Genomic DNA, 18,613 nt, shown 5'->3' on the forward strand with positions numbered 1-18,613 from the left:
TAAAATAATTTCTTAGGATCAAAACATTTGGATTGATTCCTTTGGAATCCCAGTGTGACATACATATTAGCCCATGCTCAGACTAGACAGTGGCACTGCACCATGTCTCTGATAGGTGCCAAAGGAATTTGTAAGGAATTTAATTTTGGCAGGACAATCAACTTTAGTATTAACAAAGTGCACATTAGTCAAGTACATCCAGGTGAACCATGTTACTAGATGAGATATCTCTGGTATCTGTGGATACATTCCTTTCCCTTGACACTTTCTCTTTTCACAATACTCCTCTGCACTCATATGTTCTCCCTTTCCTCTTGTGCTCCACCATGAAGCTCCGTTTATAGATCCCCTTCGCAGGATACCTCTTTCATACCTGTTGCCATACTGAGAACACCGAGGAAGATTTGAGTGAGGGAAGGTCCATGGCTAACCCACTGAAATGTGCACATGCCAGCTCTTCTAAATCAGGCCATAGCCCTGGCTACTTCAATACAAAAAAATCCACCCCCGCTCCCCGCATAGTGGATGAAAACAGAATTATCCTTGCTTTTTTCTCAACCCAGTTTTGAACAACCACTCACCTTAGCACATGTGTAGATCCATTTATAGTAGTAGTGGAACAAGGGACTGTTTGTCCTAAGATGGAAGGCCTTCGGTATCGTTCATCACCGCAACACAGGATGATGAGGAAGGCACGTCTGAAAGACTTGTTCAAGAACGCATAAAGGAAGGGATTCAATCCTGAATTGATGTATCCCAGCCACAAAAAAGCAGTCCATATCTTTGCAGGTACTGCATAATCTATGAAAGGGTCTATTACATTTGTGATGAAGAATGGTGCCCAGCATAAGCAGAAACACCCCATGATTATACAGAGGGTCTTGGCTGCTTTAGTTTCAGTCTTCATACGGTGAGTGCTGTGCTGGTCAGGGTGGTGTGGCCTCCCATCTGTTGGGGCCCCTGCACGCTGAAGAATCTGTATCTGATGAGCATGCTCCCTGGCTGTAATGTATATCCGGTAGTAGGCTAGCACCATTAGCAGAAACGGAATGTAGAAGGCAACCACAGAGCAGGTGATAGCATAGGGCTTGTTGACCATAAATATGCAGTAAGTTGAGTTGGACATACTGTTGAATTGCTTTTTCTCTACCTGAGGGAGATGAACAAAAAAAGCAAAGAAAGACAAGGACATATTATAGCTTCTCTGGTCATTAATTGTCTTCTCTTTGCTTCATTTGCCCATGTGTGGAATGAAAAACAACACTGCTGAGAATCTGGAACTTTCCCTACCAACCCTTGTACCCATTTCTCATTTCCCAGTTATTCCATGTCTTTTGCGTAACCGGCAGAACCCACACTTCGGAACTCCCTGACTATTGACACTAGGCAGGCACCTTTAGCCGGTACTCTTTCCATTTCTGTTTAGGCAGGCCTATCCAGACATGTAAAATGTTGGCGTGTGTTTTAATAATTGATTTTAAATATTTTTGAATGTTTAAAGTACTTGTTTTAAACTTTTTTTACTGATCATTTTATTTCTTTATTCTGTTTGTAAACCACTTCTATCAATCAAATGGGAAATAAATATTGGGAAATAAAATTAATAAATATAGTTATGAATTGACCTATTGAATATTTTTTTCTCCATTTCTATTATCTTCCTTGAATGTTTTATGTTTATCATACAGTGAAGAAAATGTTTATTCTCTGACATTTAAATATCAGGATGAGTCGCAATTCAGAATGTAATGGAACCTTTTTGGGGATGGACGATTACACAATGCCCAAATCTTCTTGTTATTGCTGAATCAATGCCCATACTGCAGATACTATATTGCACATGTGTGTATAGAAGCATAGTAGAGGAACGAAGGAATGTTAATTACTGATAGGCTGCCAAAGAAAATAATTCCATCAGTGGAATCTTACAAAAATGTGGCACCAGGCCTATTGCAATGGCTGTGACTGCTTGACTGCATAGAACATTCCTCTGCCTGCCCATCATTCCCTGATAGTACTGATTGTGAGAGGCAGGGTGATGAAAAACCCCATCTCTTTCTTGACAGTTGTAGTAGTTCATAGTTGTAAATTAAATGGAGCATGAACTGAAAGCAGTTTTCAGAAAGTATCAAGTCTGAGTCTCATGGAAAGAGTTGCCAACTGTCCCTCATGCTAGGCTGACAGCAAGCTTACTAGATGGTAAGGAGGATCAATTTAAAGAACTGTTATTATGAATGGTGGCATGTTGTCAACGTACAGAAGTAAAAACAGCATTCACTGGAAGGAAGTCAATGGAGGGGGGGGAAATAGATAGAAGTAGAAAAGGTTCTTTCACAACATGTTAGCCAATGGGTTCTGAAGGTATCATGGATGTCACTGTGATCTGTCAATAACTCAGTATCCCTGTCAGACCACAGCAGATATTCAGACTGAGCGTGTAATCATTAATGTCTCCTTCAAGGACATTCATGGAATTGTAGAGTTGGAAGGGACCCCAGGGATCATCTAGTCGGGGTCCCTTCCACTGTGGGGCCTAAATCATAGCATGCAAAGTGCTGATCTCACTACACATTTAAATATTTCCTTTACCTTCTTCCTAATGGTTCGTAATGTCCAACTTTATGTCCCACAGTCCAATAAAAAGCTTCTAAATCCAGACATTATGTACTTCAGCAACATGACTAGTGCTCCCAGTTGCCTTTGTGGACCTGGCCCACTGGGCTGAGAGGATCCAAGGTTATGAGAGGATTCCAGATTATGTTTCCAGATAAGGGAGATATATCTGCTAGGGTAGACTTAAATCTATCTTTTGACAATCAGGATAATACTAAACAAAATGTGGGTGTAAATAAAGATCTGGGTGGCTGCTTTTCTTATTAAAATGCAACTTTGAAAAGCAGAAAATTAGAAGATAAAAGGGAGGGGAAAGCGCTGACTAGCCTTTCTACTGCTTTTCTGAAGTAACTGTCGTGCAGATATGCTTCTTCCCTATGAATTCAAGACAGGTGTTTACCTTTGCAAGCACACACCTGGAATTCCACATAGCACCATATGTATGTAGAAGTGATTCAGAGGGAGCCACTATAGCAGCCTTTCCCAACCTGTGGGTCCTCAGATATTGTGGACCCACAATACAACTCCCATCACCCCTAGCTAGCAAGGCCAGAGATCAGGGATGATGGGAGTTGTAGTCCAACAAAATCTGGGGACCCACAGGTTGAGAACCGCTGCACTATAGAAAAGTGATGATCAGAAGAAGGTTTACGCATTCCCTCCCTACAGCACTTAGCTGCTTCCAATTGCTTGTTCTCAAAACTACTTCTAACTAACAAACAAAAGTGGTCCATCAGGGTTTTGCTATACTAGATTCATGCAATATTTATTTCAGCCCTAAAAAGTTGTAAATGAAGTACAGATCATCAATTACTTTGTAATGACTCAGTGCAAGGGACTCAGGATGAACTGCAACTTTACAGGAACTTCCATTTCTAGGATTCCATGAGCAAGACTTCATTCTCTTTAAATTCACAGTAATGATATTTCATAGAATCACAGGATATTTTTGGAGGCTATCTAGAACCAACTCTGTCAACTTTAGCTACGAGTGGAACAAGTGAATTGAGAGAATGATAAAATATTCAGATCACAAATGGAAAAGAGTAGTGATGAATTCTAGAGTGTGCACAAAGGTTAGAGTCATTTCAGTAAAATAAAATGGCAGGTGGGGTTCAGATTTCCAAGGGAAGGTGATAAATTCCTAGGCACAGCAGCCAACACTATGACAGAAGTGAAATTGCCTTTCTGACCCTAAGTTTGGTAATAAAAATGGTCTGGAAGCAATTTTGAACTTCTCTTTCAATCTTCTTGGGTGAAACTGTATGCTATTTACAGTGGCGTAGCGTGGGGGGTGCAGGGGGGGCCGGCCGCACTGGGTGCAACATCTGGGGGTTAGGGTTAGGGAGCGCAAATCCACGGGTTAGGGGGCGCAAATCCATGGGTTAGGGGGTGCAAATTACTTGCTTTGCCCCGGGTACTGACAACCCACGCTACGCCACTGGCTATTTAAAAGAGATGAGGGATTTTGGTCAATACAAGACCTGCTCATACAGAATTGAACTTCACACCAGACAACTAGGATCTACTCACCAAGTCCATGATGCCAATGCTATTCCATCCTTGCATTATAGGGAGAAAAGAAATAAACATTGGGATTACCCAGCAGCCACCCAGCATTACAGCAATGCGCAGTGGGGTCATCTTATTCCTATAAACCAGCGGCTGGCAGCAGATAGCATAGTACCTTAAAGAGGAAAGAAAAAAGAATTAATGGAAACAAGGAACCACACATTCTTCGGCCAGTCCCATCTTTTCAAATCTGTGAAATTTAAGTATTGGCTTCCAGCAATTTGCTGAGAAGCACAGGGGAGCAAGTCTAATGCTTCTCTCATCTGTGCAGAAATATGTGAAATTGTACAATCCTGGCTATTCGTATTATTATTAATACAGTATCATCAGTGTACACAACACTGTGCAATAAAACTGATGTAAAAGCTAAAGCTCACATATAGCCAACCTGTGTATAGAAGATTGCTTAGCATTAAAACTGTTAATATTTGGTAAACTGAGAAACAGCTGTCATTATCTGAAGAACAGGAATGCAAGATTTTGAGAACGATTCTAATGACCCTTGCATCTGACACAGATTTCCCCTCCTGCTGATATTTATGCTAATGAGCTTAAAGGTCTGCATAGGTGGTCACGTACTAGTAGATTATATCCAACAATAAGCACAGCTTCTTAGTATTTATGGATAGATAGGAAAAGCAGATAAAACTGAGTAGCCTTTTTAGTAGAGAGCCAGCAAAAATCCTAATGTATCAAACTAACTTTTAAGCGGGAAGAAAGTAACCCTTCTCTTTTTTACATTTTTACCAATTTTTACAATAATTTCTATGCTATTTCATTTAAAACACAAGGAACATTATGCCATCTTGAAATATCTTAAAATAGCTTTTTCTAATATCTATAAATTATAGATTATTATAACTTGTTCAAACGCACATACATATTCTAACAGAATGTTGAACATTTTTATGGAAGATTTATTTTTGCTTATTGCCAAAACCGTTTCTCAATCATTCTTCCAATCCTCATTGGTGAATTTTCCCTTTATAAGAATAGTTAATTTTGTCCAATAGTTAATGTTTTCCCACGTCTGAAGAGACCCCTACAGGAGAGTGCTGGATAAAGCTGGCTGCTGTGCTAGCAGGAAATGGGCATTTTGCAGAGAATATTTATGCAGAATATAGAGTGTTTTCTCTCTGCATCAAGAGAGGAAAGGAACATGATTAGATATAGAAAGAGAAATGAAAGGACTGCAAATTCCCCTGGCAATTAACACATTGAATCAGAAGTAGCAAAATGATATGGAAATATTTCCAGATGATATTCAATTAACCACAATGAAGGAAACAGTTCAGCCAGGCAGTTCTGCTGCACAGGTTTATCAATTTCTATCATTTGCAGCTGACAGTATCACTTTTGGTTAAACAAACTATTAAGCAATAGTTAATTCTATGAAAGGGACATCTTGAGATTTGAACCTTCTTGCCGCTTAAATTTCAATATTTGTAAGTCTCCATTCATTCACAATTCTATCCTCATTCAAAAACCTACAACATGCACACTCACACACATCAAGAACAGACTTCCAGCCACAGAATGTGCTCTCCTCCTCACCCCTGCCTTGCAACACCCCCTGCCATGCACACTGGGAATGTCAGAAGATTTCATTGCAGACTACCATAAATGCCAGAGAGAGAGAGGCCCCAATCTGTTCCACTGAACCAGTCGTCAGAACGGACCACAGATCTGTGAACTAAACCTTTCTGACAGCTGGTTAGACCATGGTACTTATGAGATGATCTGAAGGCTTACTCTATTTTTCTTCTTCTAATTTTAACACTCCAAATCTGCTTGGGGCAGCATCTATGTGTGTCATTTGCTGCATAACTGTGCATACTTTAAGACATCCACATTCAGAGCCAGGATGGAAAGGATTTCTCCATCCCTATCATACACCCTTTAAATCTGCTCCAGAGGGTTAGGGGATAAGAGGAAAGTGTCGATGCACAAGCAGAAGTCAACTCTTGCAGCACTGAATATAGCCCCAGGCTGCACTAGGTTTACACAAGCTAATTGGAGCACCAAGGAGCTCCCTATATTTCTATCTGGAATGGTTTGATAAATTTCCTGCAAATACCTGGGAAAAATTAAAAATTAATGTCCACATTAAAAAATCATGTTCAGACAAGTTATTGAACCATACTGCTGCTATTACTAATTGCTCTCTGGTGATTTTTAAAAAAGAAAGTTGATAAGTTGTTGTTTTAAGGATTACACAATTTAATGAATTTTATATATATATATTTGATTTTGTAAAACTGCCTTATGCCATATGGAAAGGGAGGTATATAAATAATATAAAGTGAAAGATTCCAAGAAATATATTTTACCCTGAAGGATCAAACATGCTTCTATATTCTCACATGCTGCCCACTTACAAGAAGCAAGAAATTCCAATGGCAGCACATTCCAGATTTTAGCTTCCTCTGTAGGGAAGTGTACTGAATATTTATGGCACTTTAAAACACTTGCTTTATTTACAGATATACAAGTAGAGGCAAGTAGGATGCACTCCTACCAGGTAGCACATTTACTACATCCCTATCAGATACCAGAGATAGATGGTACCTTCAGGTCTGTCTCAGCCTTAAACCTGCATGCATGAACACACAAGCATCCACACCCTCACCTGCCCTGCCTTTAGCCTGGGAGCTTCCACTAACCCCAACAGCTATCCAATTAAACACACAGCATGGCAAATGGTCAGGGATAATGGGAGCTGTAGTCTAAAAATATCTGGATGGTACCACAATGGCTATCCTTGCCATAAACCCACGTTTCCCATCTCCCCATATACTAGCAAAAAAGGGGATTGGACAAATTCTTGGAGGAAAAGGCTATTGACAGTTACAAATCATGCTGGATAGCAAATCGTCACAACTTGTAAGGTTGCGGTTAGGCATTGGTTATAAATTGGTGGAGGAGGGGTTAGGATAGGCTGGGCCTGCCCCTCCGTGGTTGCTGCGGAAAGGGAATTCCATTAAAGGAATCCTGGGGCTTGCCATCTTTTTGTCCAATCCCTGGAATGGGACTAGGGCTGGCAAGTCTTCGGGGAGCATGCGGATGAGAACTGAGGGTCTGTGACTCAGCTCCAATTCTCCCCAACTTGTTTTCCTGCACTGTATTTTGGTGGTGCCTGGAAGTCAGTTCTGTCCCCAGGCGGGGGGACAGATAGTCTTAACCAATGCCTAAACAACCACTCACGGTTTTGTATTTAAATAAAGTTGTGGCCAAAATTATGCCAAAAACCTTAAACAAAAAATTAAGTGTGCGTTGTGAGTTATTTGGGGGGTGGCTTGGGGACCTCGACACGCAACACAAGGGAAGTTTCCCCCCCTGCACAACCAAGTATGATTCTTCCAGGCATCTCAGACACAGATATCACTGGCACTGCACTAGAGCTGACAGCAAAGTTCTGCATGAACAGGTGTCACATGGAACCTGTTGTCTCCTGGGGATCCTCTCGACAGAAGCGCTTCTACACTTTACCCTTTCTACCATGCTAACACTTGTTCCCTTGCAGGCTTCTGCCATCAAGAGTTCTCATCTGAGATCCTGTCGTTTCAAATTATTTTACAGGAACGCATATCTTTCTGCAGAACTCACAATGTCTAAATGTTAGCATTCTCTATGGGAAGAGGAGGGGGAGGGTTCGGTTTGTGTCTTTAGATATAGGCAGGAGGTGTTGATTTATGATAATATATTGTATCTATGCTCATTGCTGCCTTTGCAAAAACCCTCCAGGCTGCAGCTAGTGGAGGAATGAGGCAGGCTGCTCAGGTGAGGCAGCAGCTGAAATACGAATTAGTCTTACAAGCAGAGGACAAGAAGCAAAAAACAGTGTCTTGTTTAGAATAGACCAGGAAACCTACAAAGACAACACCACATTTTTTTCACATTGCTGACCTTCTATGCATCATCTACTCCACCTCAGAATGTGCCGTAGCCAAAAAACCTTTTCCATCTCTACTATATCCTTTTTGAGGTGTGGCAACACACATGGTGTTTCAGGATGCAGGGATGCATACAGAAAGTAAACTGTTGTATTTTAATTTTAACACAAGCAAAAGGTCTTGGTTTTTATTAGTTCCCTTTTTGTAGAATGGTGGCTTCTTTCAACAGTTGAACCAATCTACACAGAGAGCAGCAAGCATTACGTCTCATCTTGATAAGGTCCTCACTGCTGCAGAACTTATGCAGGACTGGACATTAAATTGAACAGGCTCTTTCAGTCCACACTGCACCATATGATGACTTTTTTATTTATTTTTTAAAGGAGACGCTTGATTATGACATATTCCTAATCAAAGCTACCCACGTTTCCCATCTCCCCATATACTAGCAAAAAAGGGGATTGGACAAATTCTTGGAGGAAAAGGCTATTGACAGTTACAAGTCATGCTGGATAGCTACACACCATCTTCAGGATCAGAGAAAGCATCTCTCTGAATACCAGTTACTAGGGCACAACAATGGAAAAGAGTTCTACTGCCCTCAAGCTCTGCTTGTTGGCTCCCTGGAGGCATCCAGGAAGCAGGTTGCTCAATTATGTACTTAACAATGTCCCATTAAAAGCAACTACTAATACTCCTAATTAACTAAAGACAGTGCCCCACACCCATTCTTCTAACAAGATCTATTTCAGATGAAACTGCTCAACAGAGCTAAATTTGTCTAACGAGGAATACAAATAATTGTACTGCCAAGTGAAAACAAACAAAGTAAGAGTTCCACGAAGACTTTGGAGAAGGTGGCGGCAATAGTAGCAAATAGAAAAGGGAAAGAACACACATTTCAAATACTTAAAAAGAAAGAAAGATGCATAACGTGCCTTGCATGCCTAAGATTATGCCTCAGCCATCTGTTCTGTTGTTTATTCTCGTGTGGTTTTATTTTCCAGTTCACAAGCTCAGCAATCAACGCATTAGGTCTACTTTCTATAAATCCAAGATATTTTGCATTGTAGTCTTGAGCACTACAGAGGAAGCCTTCTAAAGCATCATACTGCATTTATTACCTGCATGAACAGGTTACATATAGCCACTTTGGTCTCAATCCCATTTCTTTCCTCAAAAGCTCTCGCTTCCTTTTCTTCAACAGTTCTCCTTCATTACCTCTGAACAGGCATGGTTTAAGGGGAATTGAGTTTATTTGCGGCTGTGTAGAGAACTGAGCATTAACAGGACGCTTTGTCACATTTTATCTGTTTTAATTCCAGCCTCTGAAAAGCCTTCTTGGTTCTTTTTCATGTGCACGGAGCTTTAGTAGGATTGCCCAGAATGGAAGGAGCAGCAGCAACCAGGGTCTGATTAACACAGTTGCAAAGCCAATCTTTAAAAAAGAATGATTCTTGTGGTATTGCAAAGGCTATACTGTACAATGTTAAGAAATCTCAGTTTTGCAATTACATTCATTGGTAGTTTGAAAGTTGCCTACTACTAAGAAATACATGCACTGTCTTTCTAGTTTCATTATCTCAAACATTAGAGTCACTTCTTAATATTTTGGACCTGATCATTCCCTATTCAAGACATAAGACTCATGTGCAAATAGCTCTTCAGATGACTCATCAGACCCTCCTCTTTGTGTGGACACATTGCATCGGGGCAATCCAGGCAACAGGGAGTCTCTGTGTGCTTCCCATATTTCCATTTATGCACTCATAGAAGTGGGTGGGGGATTCTCTCAAAGACAGAGCAGTTTTCTCTCTGCTGTTTTCACAGCATCAGTAAGCACATGAGCAGTGGCATCAAGGCAGTCTGTAGACTTGGAGGTATTCAAGTACCTCCCATTTTCCAAACTCTGCATCTTGAGTAATCCCCACTGTGTGTTGAAGGGAAGTCTGCTCTAAACGGAAATATGTAAAACACACACAGGCTCCCTACTGCCTGGAATGCCCTGATGCAGTGTGTCCATATATCTAACAACAATACCAATAACATACCAAAGGTTAGAACCTAAGAATGTCAGAGTTTATTGTTGCAAAAATAGGGATAAATATGAAAGTAGAAAATGAAAATATTGATTATGCAGACAATGTACACATTTGACAGGCAATCTTAGGGTTAATTCAAGAGACAGTAGAGAGAAAAGGATCCCAGTAGCTAATGTGACAAGGGGAAGGCAAAAGATGCAAGTGGACAACTGTGGAACTGAGTTAAATGAGTAATAACATCTCCCTTTTCAACTAGACAAAACCTAGCTTGGACTGCAGTTCTAAGTACTCTAGATCATTATACCTCAGCTCTGCATCTGAGATATAAAAGGCAATGGCACCCTACAAAACTAATGAGGGTATTTCCTCACCTGTTAAATTAGGGTCATGTCCACACCATATACTTAAAGCACACATATGCCACTTTAACAGTCATGGAGAACTCTGAGAACGGCAATAGGTTAAGAGTGATGGAAATTGTAGTTCTGTGAGGTCAGCACCCTCAACAAACTACAGTTTCCAGGATTCTTGGGAGGAAGTCATAACTATTAAAGTAGCATAAAAGTGCTTTAACTGCATAGTATGAGCTAGAAAAGACAGTACTGAATTTATGCAGAATGCTTTTGAACCTCACAACCAAAGTATATCAGCCATATGAACATAAGAACATCTCTGCTGGATCAGACCAAAGGCCTATCTAGTCCAGTATCTTGTTCCCCCCCAGGGACTAACCAGAGGCCTAAGGATCTCCAACTCCTCTTGTAAATGTGATGCATAAGCATTCATAGATGGCAGTAATAATGTTCATATCTTACTATATAACATTTTTGTAAGAAAAATAAGCTGTCACCTTGCAGTTCATGTGGCAACCAACAGGTGGCCACACAAAATGTAACATGACAGCAGCAGGTGCAGTAAAAGTGAGCAAAGCAGGCAGGCCAGGCTAGTGGCACAAGTGGGCTGGCTGTAAGAGAAGCGAGCAGGTGGTCCAGGCAGGACTTCCCATGTTGCCATTGCCTCCATCTCCCTGCCTGCTTGTTTGCACACACAACAGGGTAATGGAAATCTGGGGTCTGAATGAGTGGGTGACCCAGTTAGTTAAGTGAGCGAGCGGTCTGCCCGGCCACACTTAGGACAGTGTTTCTAAAGTTCATTAATTTGAGCTCCTTCTACACTTATTTCACCATCTCCCTCAGTCTACCCAACCTGGCAATCATAACCCCTTTTCAGACATGACTGCTGTTATGTACTGAAGTTCTCACCCTTGGCCAGCAGGGGGATACTGTAGATAGTTCAGGTCCACATATGCAAATAAGGGATCGAAAGTGACGTTCAGTGATTGGATAGTTACAGAAAATGGTTACTGTTGCGTTCTAGTGCCACTCTATATAAGCAGGCTGGCTGAACCCTTCAGTTCAGTTCTGTTCTGGCCTGTGAATAAACAAGAGCTGTTTGAAGAATCGCTGTGTCATCTGATATGTTCACCCACAACTTAACAACAGCAGCTTCATCGGGCATGCAGGGGTGGTGAGAGTAGCACAACACAAGGGAAGTCCCCCCCCCCCCGCACAACCAAGTATGATTCATCCAGGCATCTAAGACACAGATATCACTGGCACTGCACTAGAGCAGACAGCAAAGTTCTGCATGAGCAGGTGTCACATGGAACCTGTTGTCTCCTGGGGATCCTCTCGACAGAAGCGCTTCTACACTTTACCCTTTCTACCATGCTAACACTTGTTCCCTTGCAGGCTTCTGCCATCAAGAGTTCTCATCTGAGATCCTGTCGTTTCAAATTATTTTACAGGAACGCATATCTTTCTGCAGAACTCACAATGTCTAAATGTTAGCATTCTCTTTGGGAAGAGGAGGGGGAGGGTTCGGTTTGTGTCTTTAGATATAGGCAGGAGGTGTTGATTTATGATAATATATTGTATCTATGCTCATTGCTGCCTTTGCAAAAACCCTCCAGGCTGCAGCTAGCGGAGGAATGAGGCAGGCTGCTCAGGTGAGGCAGCAGCTGAAATACGAATTAGTCTTACAAGCAGAGGACAAGAAGCAAAAAACAGTGTCTTGTTTAGAATAGACCAGGAAACCTACAAAGACAACACCACATTTTTTTCACATTGCTGACCTTCTATGCATCATCTACTCCACCTCAGAATGTGCCGTAGCCAAAAAACCTTTTCCATCTCTACTATATCCTTTTTGAGGTGTGGCAACACACATGGTGTTTCAGGATGCAGGGATGCATACAGAAAGTAAACTGTTGTGTTTTAATTTTAACGCCAGCAAAAGGTCTTGGTTTTTATTAGTTCTCTTTTTGAAGAATGGTGGCTTATTTCAACAGCTGAACCAATCTACACAGAGAGCAGCAAGCATTATGTCTCATCTTGATAAGGTCCTCACTGCTGCAGAACTTATGCAGGACTGGACATTAAATTGAACAGGCTCTTTCAGTCCACACTGCACCATATGATTGCTTTTTTATTTATTTTTAAAGGAGACGCTTGATTATGACATATTCCTAATCAAAGCTAGGGAGACTGGCAGAAATTCTAGGACCTAGAAGTTCAGAATCTGCCACAAATATCTGCATCTAAGTAGTGTGAACAGAACACAGATGTTAGGGCAAAATTGTCTAAAGCTTTCAGAATTGACTGTTTTAAAAAAATAATGCAACATACCAATGATCTAGTCACAAGCACAAATAATCCAGCCATAGTCAGAGTTAGCATTAAATAAATATAACAGAATTATTGCAAGTAACACTAATTAGTGCTCTACGCTCTTTGATGGCAAAAGAAAATCCCAGGGTATTCCAACAATTATTTCTTCCATCATCTTTCACAAAGTCTGGGAAACTCTGCTCTTCTGACACTGCAAAGCTAAGAACTTTCAAACATGTAGGGAGATGCCACCTTACTCTGAGGTCCAGGGTTTCTTCTGCTTGGGACCTCCCTAACCCAGCATGTAAATTAAAAGTGCTAGGACTAGTGAACAGGAGCAGAAAGTGAAAGGACAAACTTTTGGCAGAGACACTTTCCTTTAATTCCTACCCCATTTACTGGCCTAGTATGTATCTTAGGTCCTCACCATCCATTAAGTCATCAGCAGAAAATGATGGGAGATTCTGCCAGTAATAGAAGCCATCAGGTCAGCTCCTGTCAGTGGATGTGTGAGAGCCCAGATGGCCAGCACTAATGAAATGAAGCTCTCTATAATTTAAGAGGTAAGCCATTAATCAGTTAATCACACAGTCTAATGGAGTAATGGCTTCTGCCCTGATTATCATGAATCCAATATTCCCTATATGGGGACAAATGGACTCAGAATGTTTAATATGCGTATGTTTACAGTGCTAAACAGAAGTTACATATATTACCATCTAGATTGTCAAGATATGGGGCATTTATTGAATTACCAAAGGATCCTATCAGATTATAACGGTTACAAAACATTCAAAGGGGGAAAAAATATTTCACAGGTACCTAGGAAGAACAGTCATGTTACATGACTTGTACTGACAGCTGCTTTTGTATTACTGCCTGCAATGCTCCATTGGCAATGTTACCTTTGATCTGTTGTAGTTATTTTCAGGTTTTATCCATGTAACTATTCTGTCTTTGCTGCGTGACGTTCCACAGAGCATATACTTTGTGGATTCTAGCACCATCCATAGAGTTTTGAGTGATTCTATCAAGGACCTCAGGCATTGTGTCTCATTTGTTTCACCTTGTACAGAAATGAAGGGTGTGTGTGTGTGTGTGTGTGTGTGTGTGTGTGTCTTTACTGAAAAAAATTAGAGGGATTCCTCTGCCCCTTGCTGGTAGATCTAAGGACAACAGAATAAATGCATATGTGAAACATACTATTTCCAGTATTGCTTTAGCAACAGAGCCACAAAAGAAACTTGGTGCAGCCTCTTATTATCTTACGCTGTGAATTTTAGATCTATTTTAATATTTATTTATTTTAGAACTTCTTATTATACTGCACTTTTTTATTTGTACTTCTATTCTTTTTATTATATTGATTTGACTTACTTCAATAAAAAATATTTTTAAAAGAAAAGTTTCATTACTAAAGAGTTAATGTTAGGAACAAAGATAACTTCACTGGGAGATAGGAAGCACTTTGGAAGGTGGTGAGCTGAGCAAATAGTTTTACTCGAAGCCATTAAATATGATTGAAGTCTATATTAAAAAACCAAAAAAAACCAGACTGGTACAAGAAACATGAAGACCAAAACAGAAAGACTTCCCCCATAATGCACACTTTTCTTTGAAGAATGAATAAGCAGAAATGATCACACATTCCAGGGTACAAGTAGCAAGGACATCACCAGAGGAGTTGTCTTGGTACCCTTAGCAAATAAGGACCACGAATTTCAATTACATAGCTCAGTGGCTAAGATGTGCTCAATTACCAGTTAAAATTGCTTATCATCTGTAACTGACGTTACAGATAATTATAAAAGAAAACTTACAATCCAGCCATGTTAGCTCACAAGCAACATTTCTTAAAGTGGAGTGGGGGGTGGGAGGAAGTAAATTTAAGAACATAGGAAGAACTTGCTGGATCAGGCCAATGGCTCATCTAGGCCAGCATCCTGTTCTCAAAGTGACCAACCAGTTGCTTGTGGGAAACCTGCAAGCAAGAGTCCTCATCCCTCCTGCAGTTTCCTGCAACTGGTTTTCAGAAACTGTGGAGGCAGAGCATAGCCATCATGGCTAATGGCCATTGACAGCCCTCTCCGCCGTGATTTATCTAGTTCTCTTTTTAAAGCCATCTAAGTTGGTGGTCATCATTGCTTCCTGTGGGAGTGAGTTTCCATATTTTAACTATGTGATGAATAATAATTTAGTTTTACTATTAAAGAATCCCGGCTTGTCATGATGTTCAAAGTATCAATTCTGGTTTAAAGTAAACGATGGTTACTCTAATAAGCCAGCTTTGTATCACCATATGTTTCAAGTTGTTAAGAAATTAAAGAATCGCGGCTTCAAATGCAATGACAATTCCGGATTCTTCAAATGTGAAAGTAAACTCCGGTCAAATCCTTTCAGCTGCATAAGAAGAAAGAGGAAGAGGGGAGCATTAAAGGCTGATGCTTTGCTCAGATTGGTCCTCTTAGTCGTCGTCTTCTTTGGCGATCACTTGTAGCCAAGTAAGATTGTCTTCCATAAACATGGTTTTAACAATGAGTCTGAAAGTGACTGTGGAGGTCAATTCTGGACCCACACGTCCTTCCACAGTGGGGACATTGGTTTCTGGGTGGGAGTTGATCATGGTGTGGATTTGCCAAGTGTGCCTTCCTCCTAGCACGTTTCTCCCTTGCGTCCTGAGTTCAAGTGTCTTCAAAGCCTATGACACCTTTGGTAAAGGCTGTTCTCTAACTGGAGCGCTCGCAGGCCAGTGTTTCCCAGTTGTCAGTGTTTATACTACATTTTTTAAGATTTGCCTTGAGACAGTCTTTAAACCTGTTTTGTTGACCACCAGCATTACGCTTTCCATTTTTAAGTTTGGAATAGAGTAGTTGCTTTGGAAGACGATCATTAGGCATCCGCACAACATGACTAGTCCAATGAAGTTGATGTTGAAGAATCATTGCTTCGACACTTGTGATCTTTGCTTCTGCCAGTACACTGATATTAGTGTGATGGAATCTTTTGAGGAGTTGGAGATGGCGTTTATAAGTGGACCATGTTTCACAAGCATATAGTAAGGTTGACAGTATAATAGCTTTGTAAACAAGCATTTTGGTTTCCCTGCAAATGTCCTGGTCCTCAAACACTCTGCACTTCAATCGGAAGAAAGCCACACTCGCAGAGCTCAGGCAACACTGGATTTTGGCATCAATGTTGGCCCTTGTGGAAAGATAACTGCCTAGGTAGTTCTCTTAGTATGTATTGATAAACCACAATTTAGTGCTAACATAGTCACTCTTTGGTGAAGGAAATATACACATCCATTCTTACATAATATATTCAAGAGGGGAATCCCCAGTCTGCAGGCCAGATATGGCCCACAGCCAGATTCCATCTGCTTTTCTGGGTTTCCTCCCATCCACCAGCTGTTCAGCAGAGAGCAGCCAAAGAGGAAATGATGCCTTCCTCTGCAAGAAGATCAAAGTGGGGTGGGGTATGTTTCAGCAGAGACATAAGCCTGTAACTTAGTGGCTGATCTGTGATCGTAATAATAAAGATGGATTGACTGACATAAACATGTGTCCTTGCAAATAATGCAAAGAGTATCTATACTTTTTGAAACTTTGTGCATACAAGTTTTGGGATCCAAGTGCATTTTTGAAGTTAAAGGCATTGAACAGGTGTGTCCTGCTCATACACTGATCTAAAACCCAACCTTTAACATCTTTCCACTGGAGATGCCCAGTAATTAGCCAAAGAAAGATTCCCCAGCTCTGTTCTAGATACTTGAAAATAGATATTTGAGATAAGCCCTGGGACACATGAAACCTTGTATATAGGATATATTTACATGCCTTTCATTCAATGGTTTTTCTGAAGGAACACATGAAATTTAACCGGATAAACTTGAAAACAGCAGCATTTTATTTTATGTACCTTTTTTATCCTACCTGTCTAATGAGATACAGCAGAGGTGGAAAATTGATGCTGTTGTGAGGAGGACATCAAGAGAAGTGCGGACTAAACAGAACGTTCTTCCATAAATCCAGTTATCTTGAACCAGCTCAATGGCTCCAAATGGCATCACGAGAACTGACACCAGCAAGTCAGCAAAGGCAAGTGAGACTATGAAATAATTGGTCTTGATTTTCCTGCAAGGAACACAAATGTATTGATTCAGAAAGACATCATCAAGATGACAATTTGTAGGACAGTGTTGCCTTCTGCATTTTAAAACATCCAGCCCTTGTTATTTTATCACTCTGTAAATCAAGTGCCCATGTTGAGTATGTAAATTCCTCATGGGCCACACCCTTCTGTTCAGACAGGAGATCGCCCAGGAGACAGTCGAATGTGTGCACCAGCCTCTTTATCCATATATAGATCTCAAATTCACAAAGTAGTAGCTTTTCATTAGCAATTAAAATTCCCACCTGCATTTGTTGGTTCGCTATCACTCATGGTGAGCAACTCGCTTTCAAAGCCATTAACATGCATACATATTGGACATGTGATGCTTCAGTGGTGAGGGACCTTAGCAGGGATGCTGCCAGAGGTTGATTTGATGTTTTCTTTCGAGCTGTTTCCACTGAAGAGACAAGCAGCTGCTCAGTTAGAAAAGTGCCTTGTCTTTTTGACGCAGTAGGAACTACTGCATAGAAAAACAACAAACAAAGCTCTTGCTGGGAATGTAGTTCCCCCCATGCATGCACAACACATCTTTCATTTAAGTTTAAGGATGTGAACTTAGAAATTCTGCAGATCCTTCCAATCCAATCCAAATCTTTATGACAGTCATAGGCCAGCATAAGAAAAAAGCAGCTACTTTAAAGAAGCCCTTACTTCATTATAGCTTCTGCAGTAATATATGTATATATTTAAAAAACTTACAGTATACTGACCATAATACATGTTAACATCAAGATATAAATCAACACTGTAGGCAAAATAATGATCACATGCAGAGGCAGAAAACAAAGGTCACATAAGCTTGTATGACCAATTATGCTCGTATCGTACTGATTCATTAACGCCATAAAAGGCCTTTAAATAACAGGTTGTGCCTCCTCAACAATTTACACAGTCAGATTGCCATTAATATCTACAACTTCCTGATATATGGCCAAATAAGCCTAAAACAAAAAACGTGACATATCTGGCAAACTATACATTTAGAGATGTGGAAATTGATTGTGAAATGTGAATGGATACACTGCTTAAATGTAGCATTTAATTTTTCCCCCAATTAATCATACTTTTCTTTGTCAAATAAACCCAAAGCACTGTCCTTTCAGGGCAGAAGTCCTGAATCCATTCCATGTCTAATATTCATTCCTGGCATAATTGCACAGTCTGTTACCCATGTCTATTCTCCATCATCTGCTCTGCTCATTGGAGCTGGGAAATCCACAATGTCATTACAACCAGGACATGATGTAGTTTTTTAGTGTATATCAAGGAGAAAGAAAACCTGGCAAGAAATTGCTATTTTTGGCAGTGTTCCCTTGTCTCTTGTTGCATGTAGCTTCTGCCTAAAAGTGAAGTGTTAGTCACTTTGGAATTATTTGGTGATTTATGTGTTTTGGTGATGCAAATTCTAGAAATGCAGGCACTAGATAATAAAATGATTAATCATCTGCAATATAAATTCTAACTTTGACACTACAGGCAATCAAAGTTTGACATTACACTAATAAGCTTGTCTGGGGGAAAACCAGTGAGAATGTTCTTTTACCACATTGTTTATGTTCACAGCTATTTTCACATTTGTCTCTTTGCCCTGGAGATCAAATATTCCACCCTTGAAAAGCTCATTCTGCCAAAGAGATTGATAGTAACATAT

The 18,613-nt window shown here is 40.5% G+C and overlaps 1 protein-coding gene across 7 annotated transcripts in view; it reads right to left on the minus strand.

Moving 5' to 3' along the window:
- Positions 1 to 18,613, minus strand: part of HTR4 (5-hydroxytryptamine receptor 4) — a 153,504-nt gene that overhangs the window by 45,228 nt on the left and 89,663 nt on the right. For all 7 annotated transcript variants that reach the window (XM_082213068.1, XM_082213066.1, XM_082213071.1 and 4 more), the window contains 3 exons: positions 16,722 to 16,922; positions 4,147 to 4,300; positions 582 to 1,150 (listed from right to left, as the gene is read on the minus strand). In XM_082213068.1, the coding sequence (XP_082069194.1) occupies positions 582 to 1,150; positions 4,147 to 4,300; positions 16,722 to 16,922 (924 nt within the window). The remainder of the gene's footprint in view (positions 1 to 581; positions 1,151 to 4,146; positions 4,301 to 16,721; positions 16,923 to 18,613) is intronic.

This window comes from Podarcis vaucheri, assembly GCF_965113315.1.
Source record: "Podarcis vaucheri genome assembly, chromosome: 2".
NCBI classification, from domain to species: domain Eukaryota; kingdom Metazoa; phylum Chordata; class Lepidosauria; order Squamata; family Lacertidae; genus Podarcis; species Podarcis vaucheri.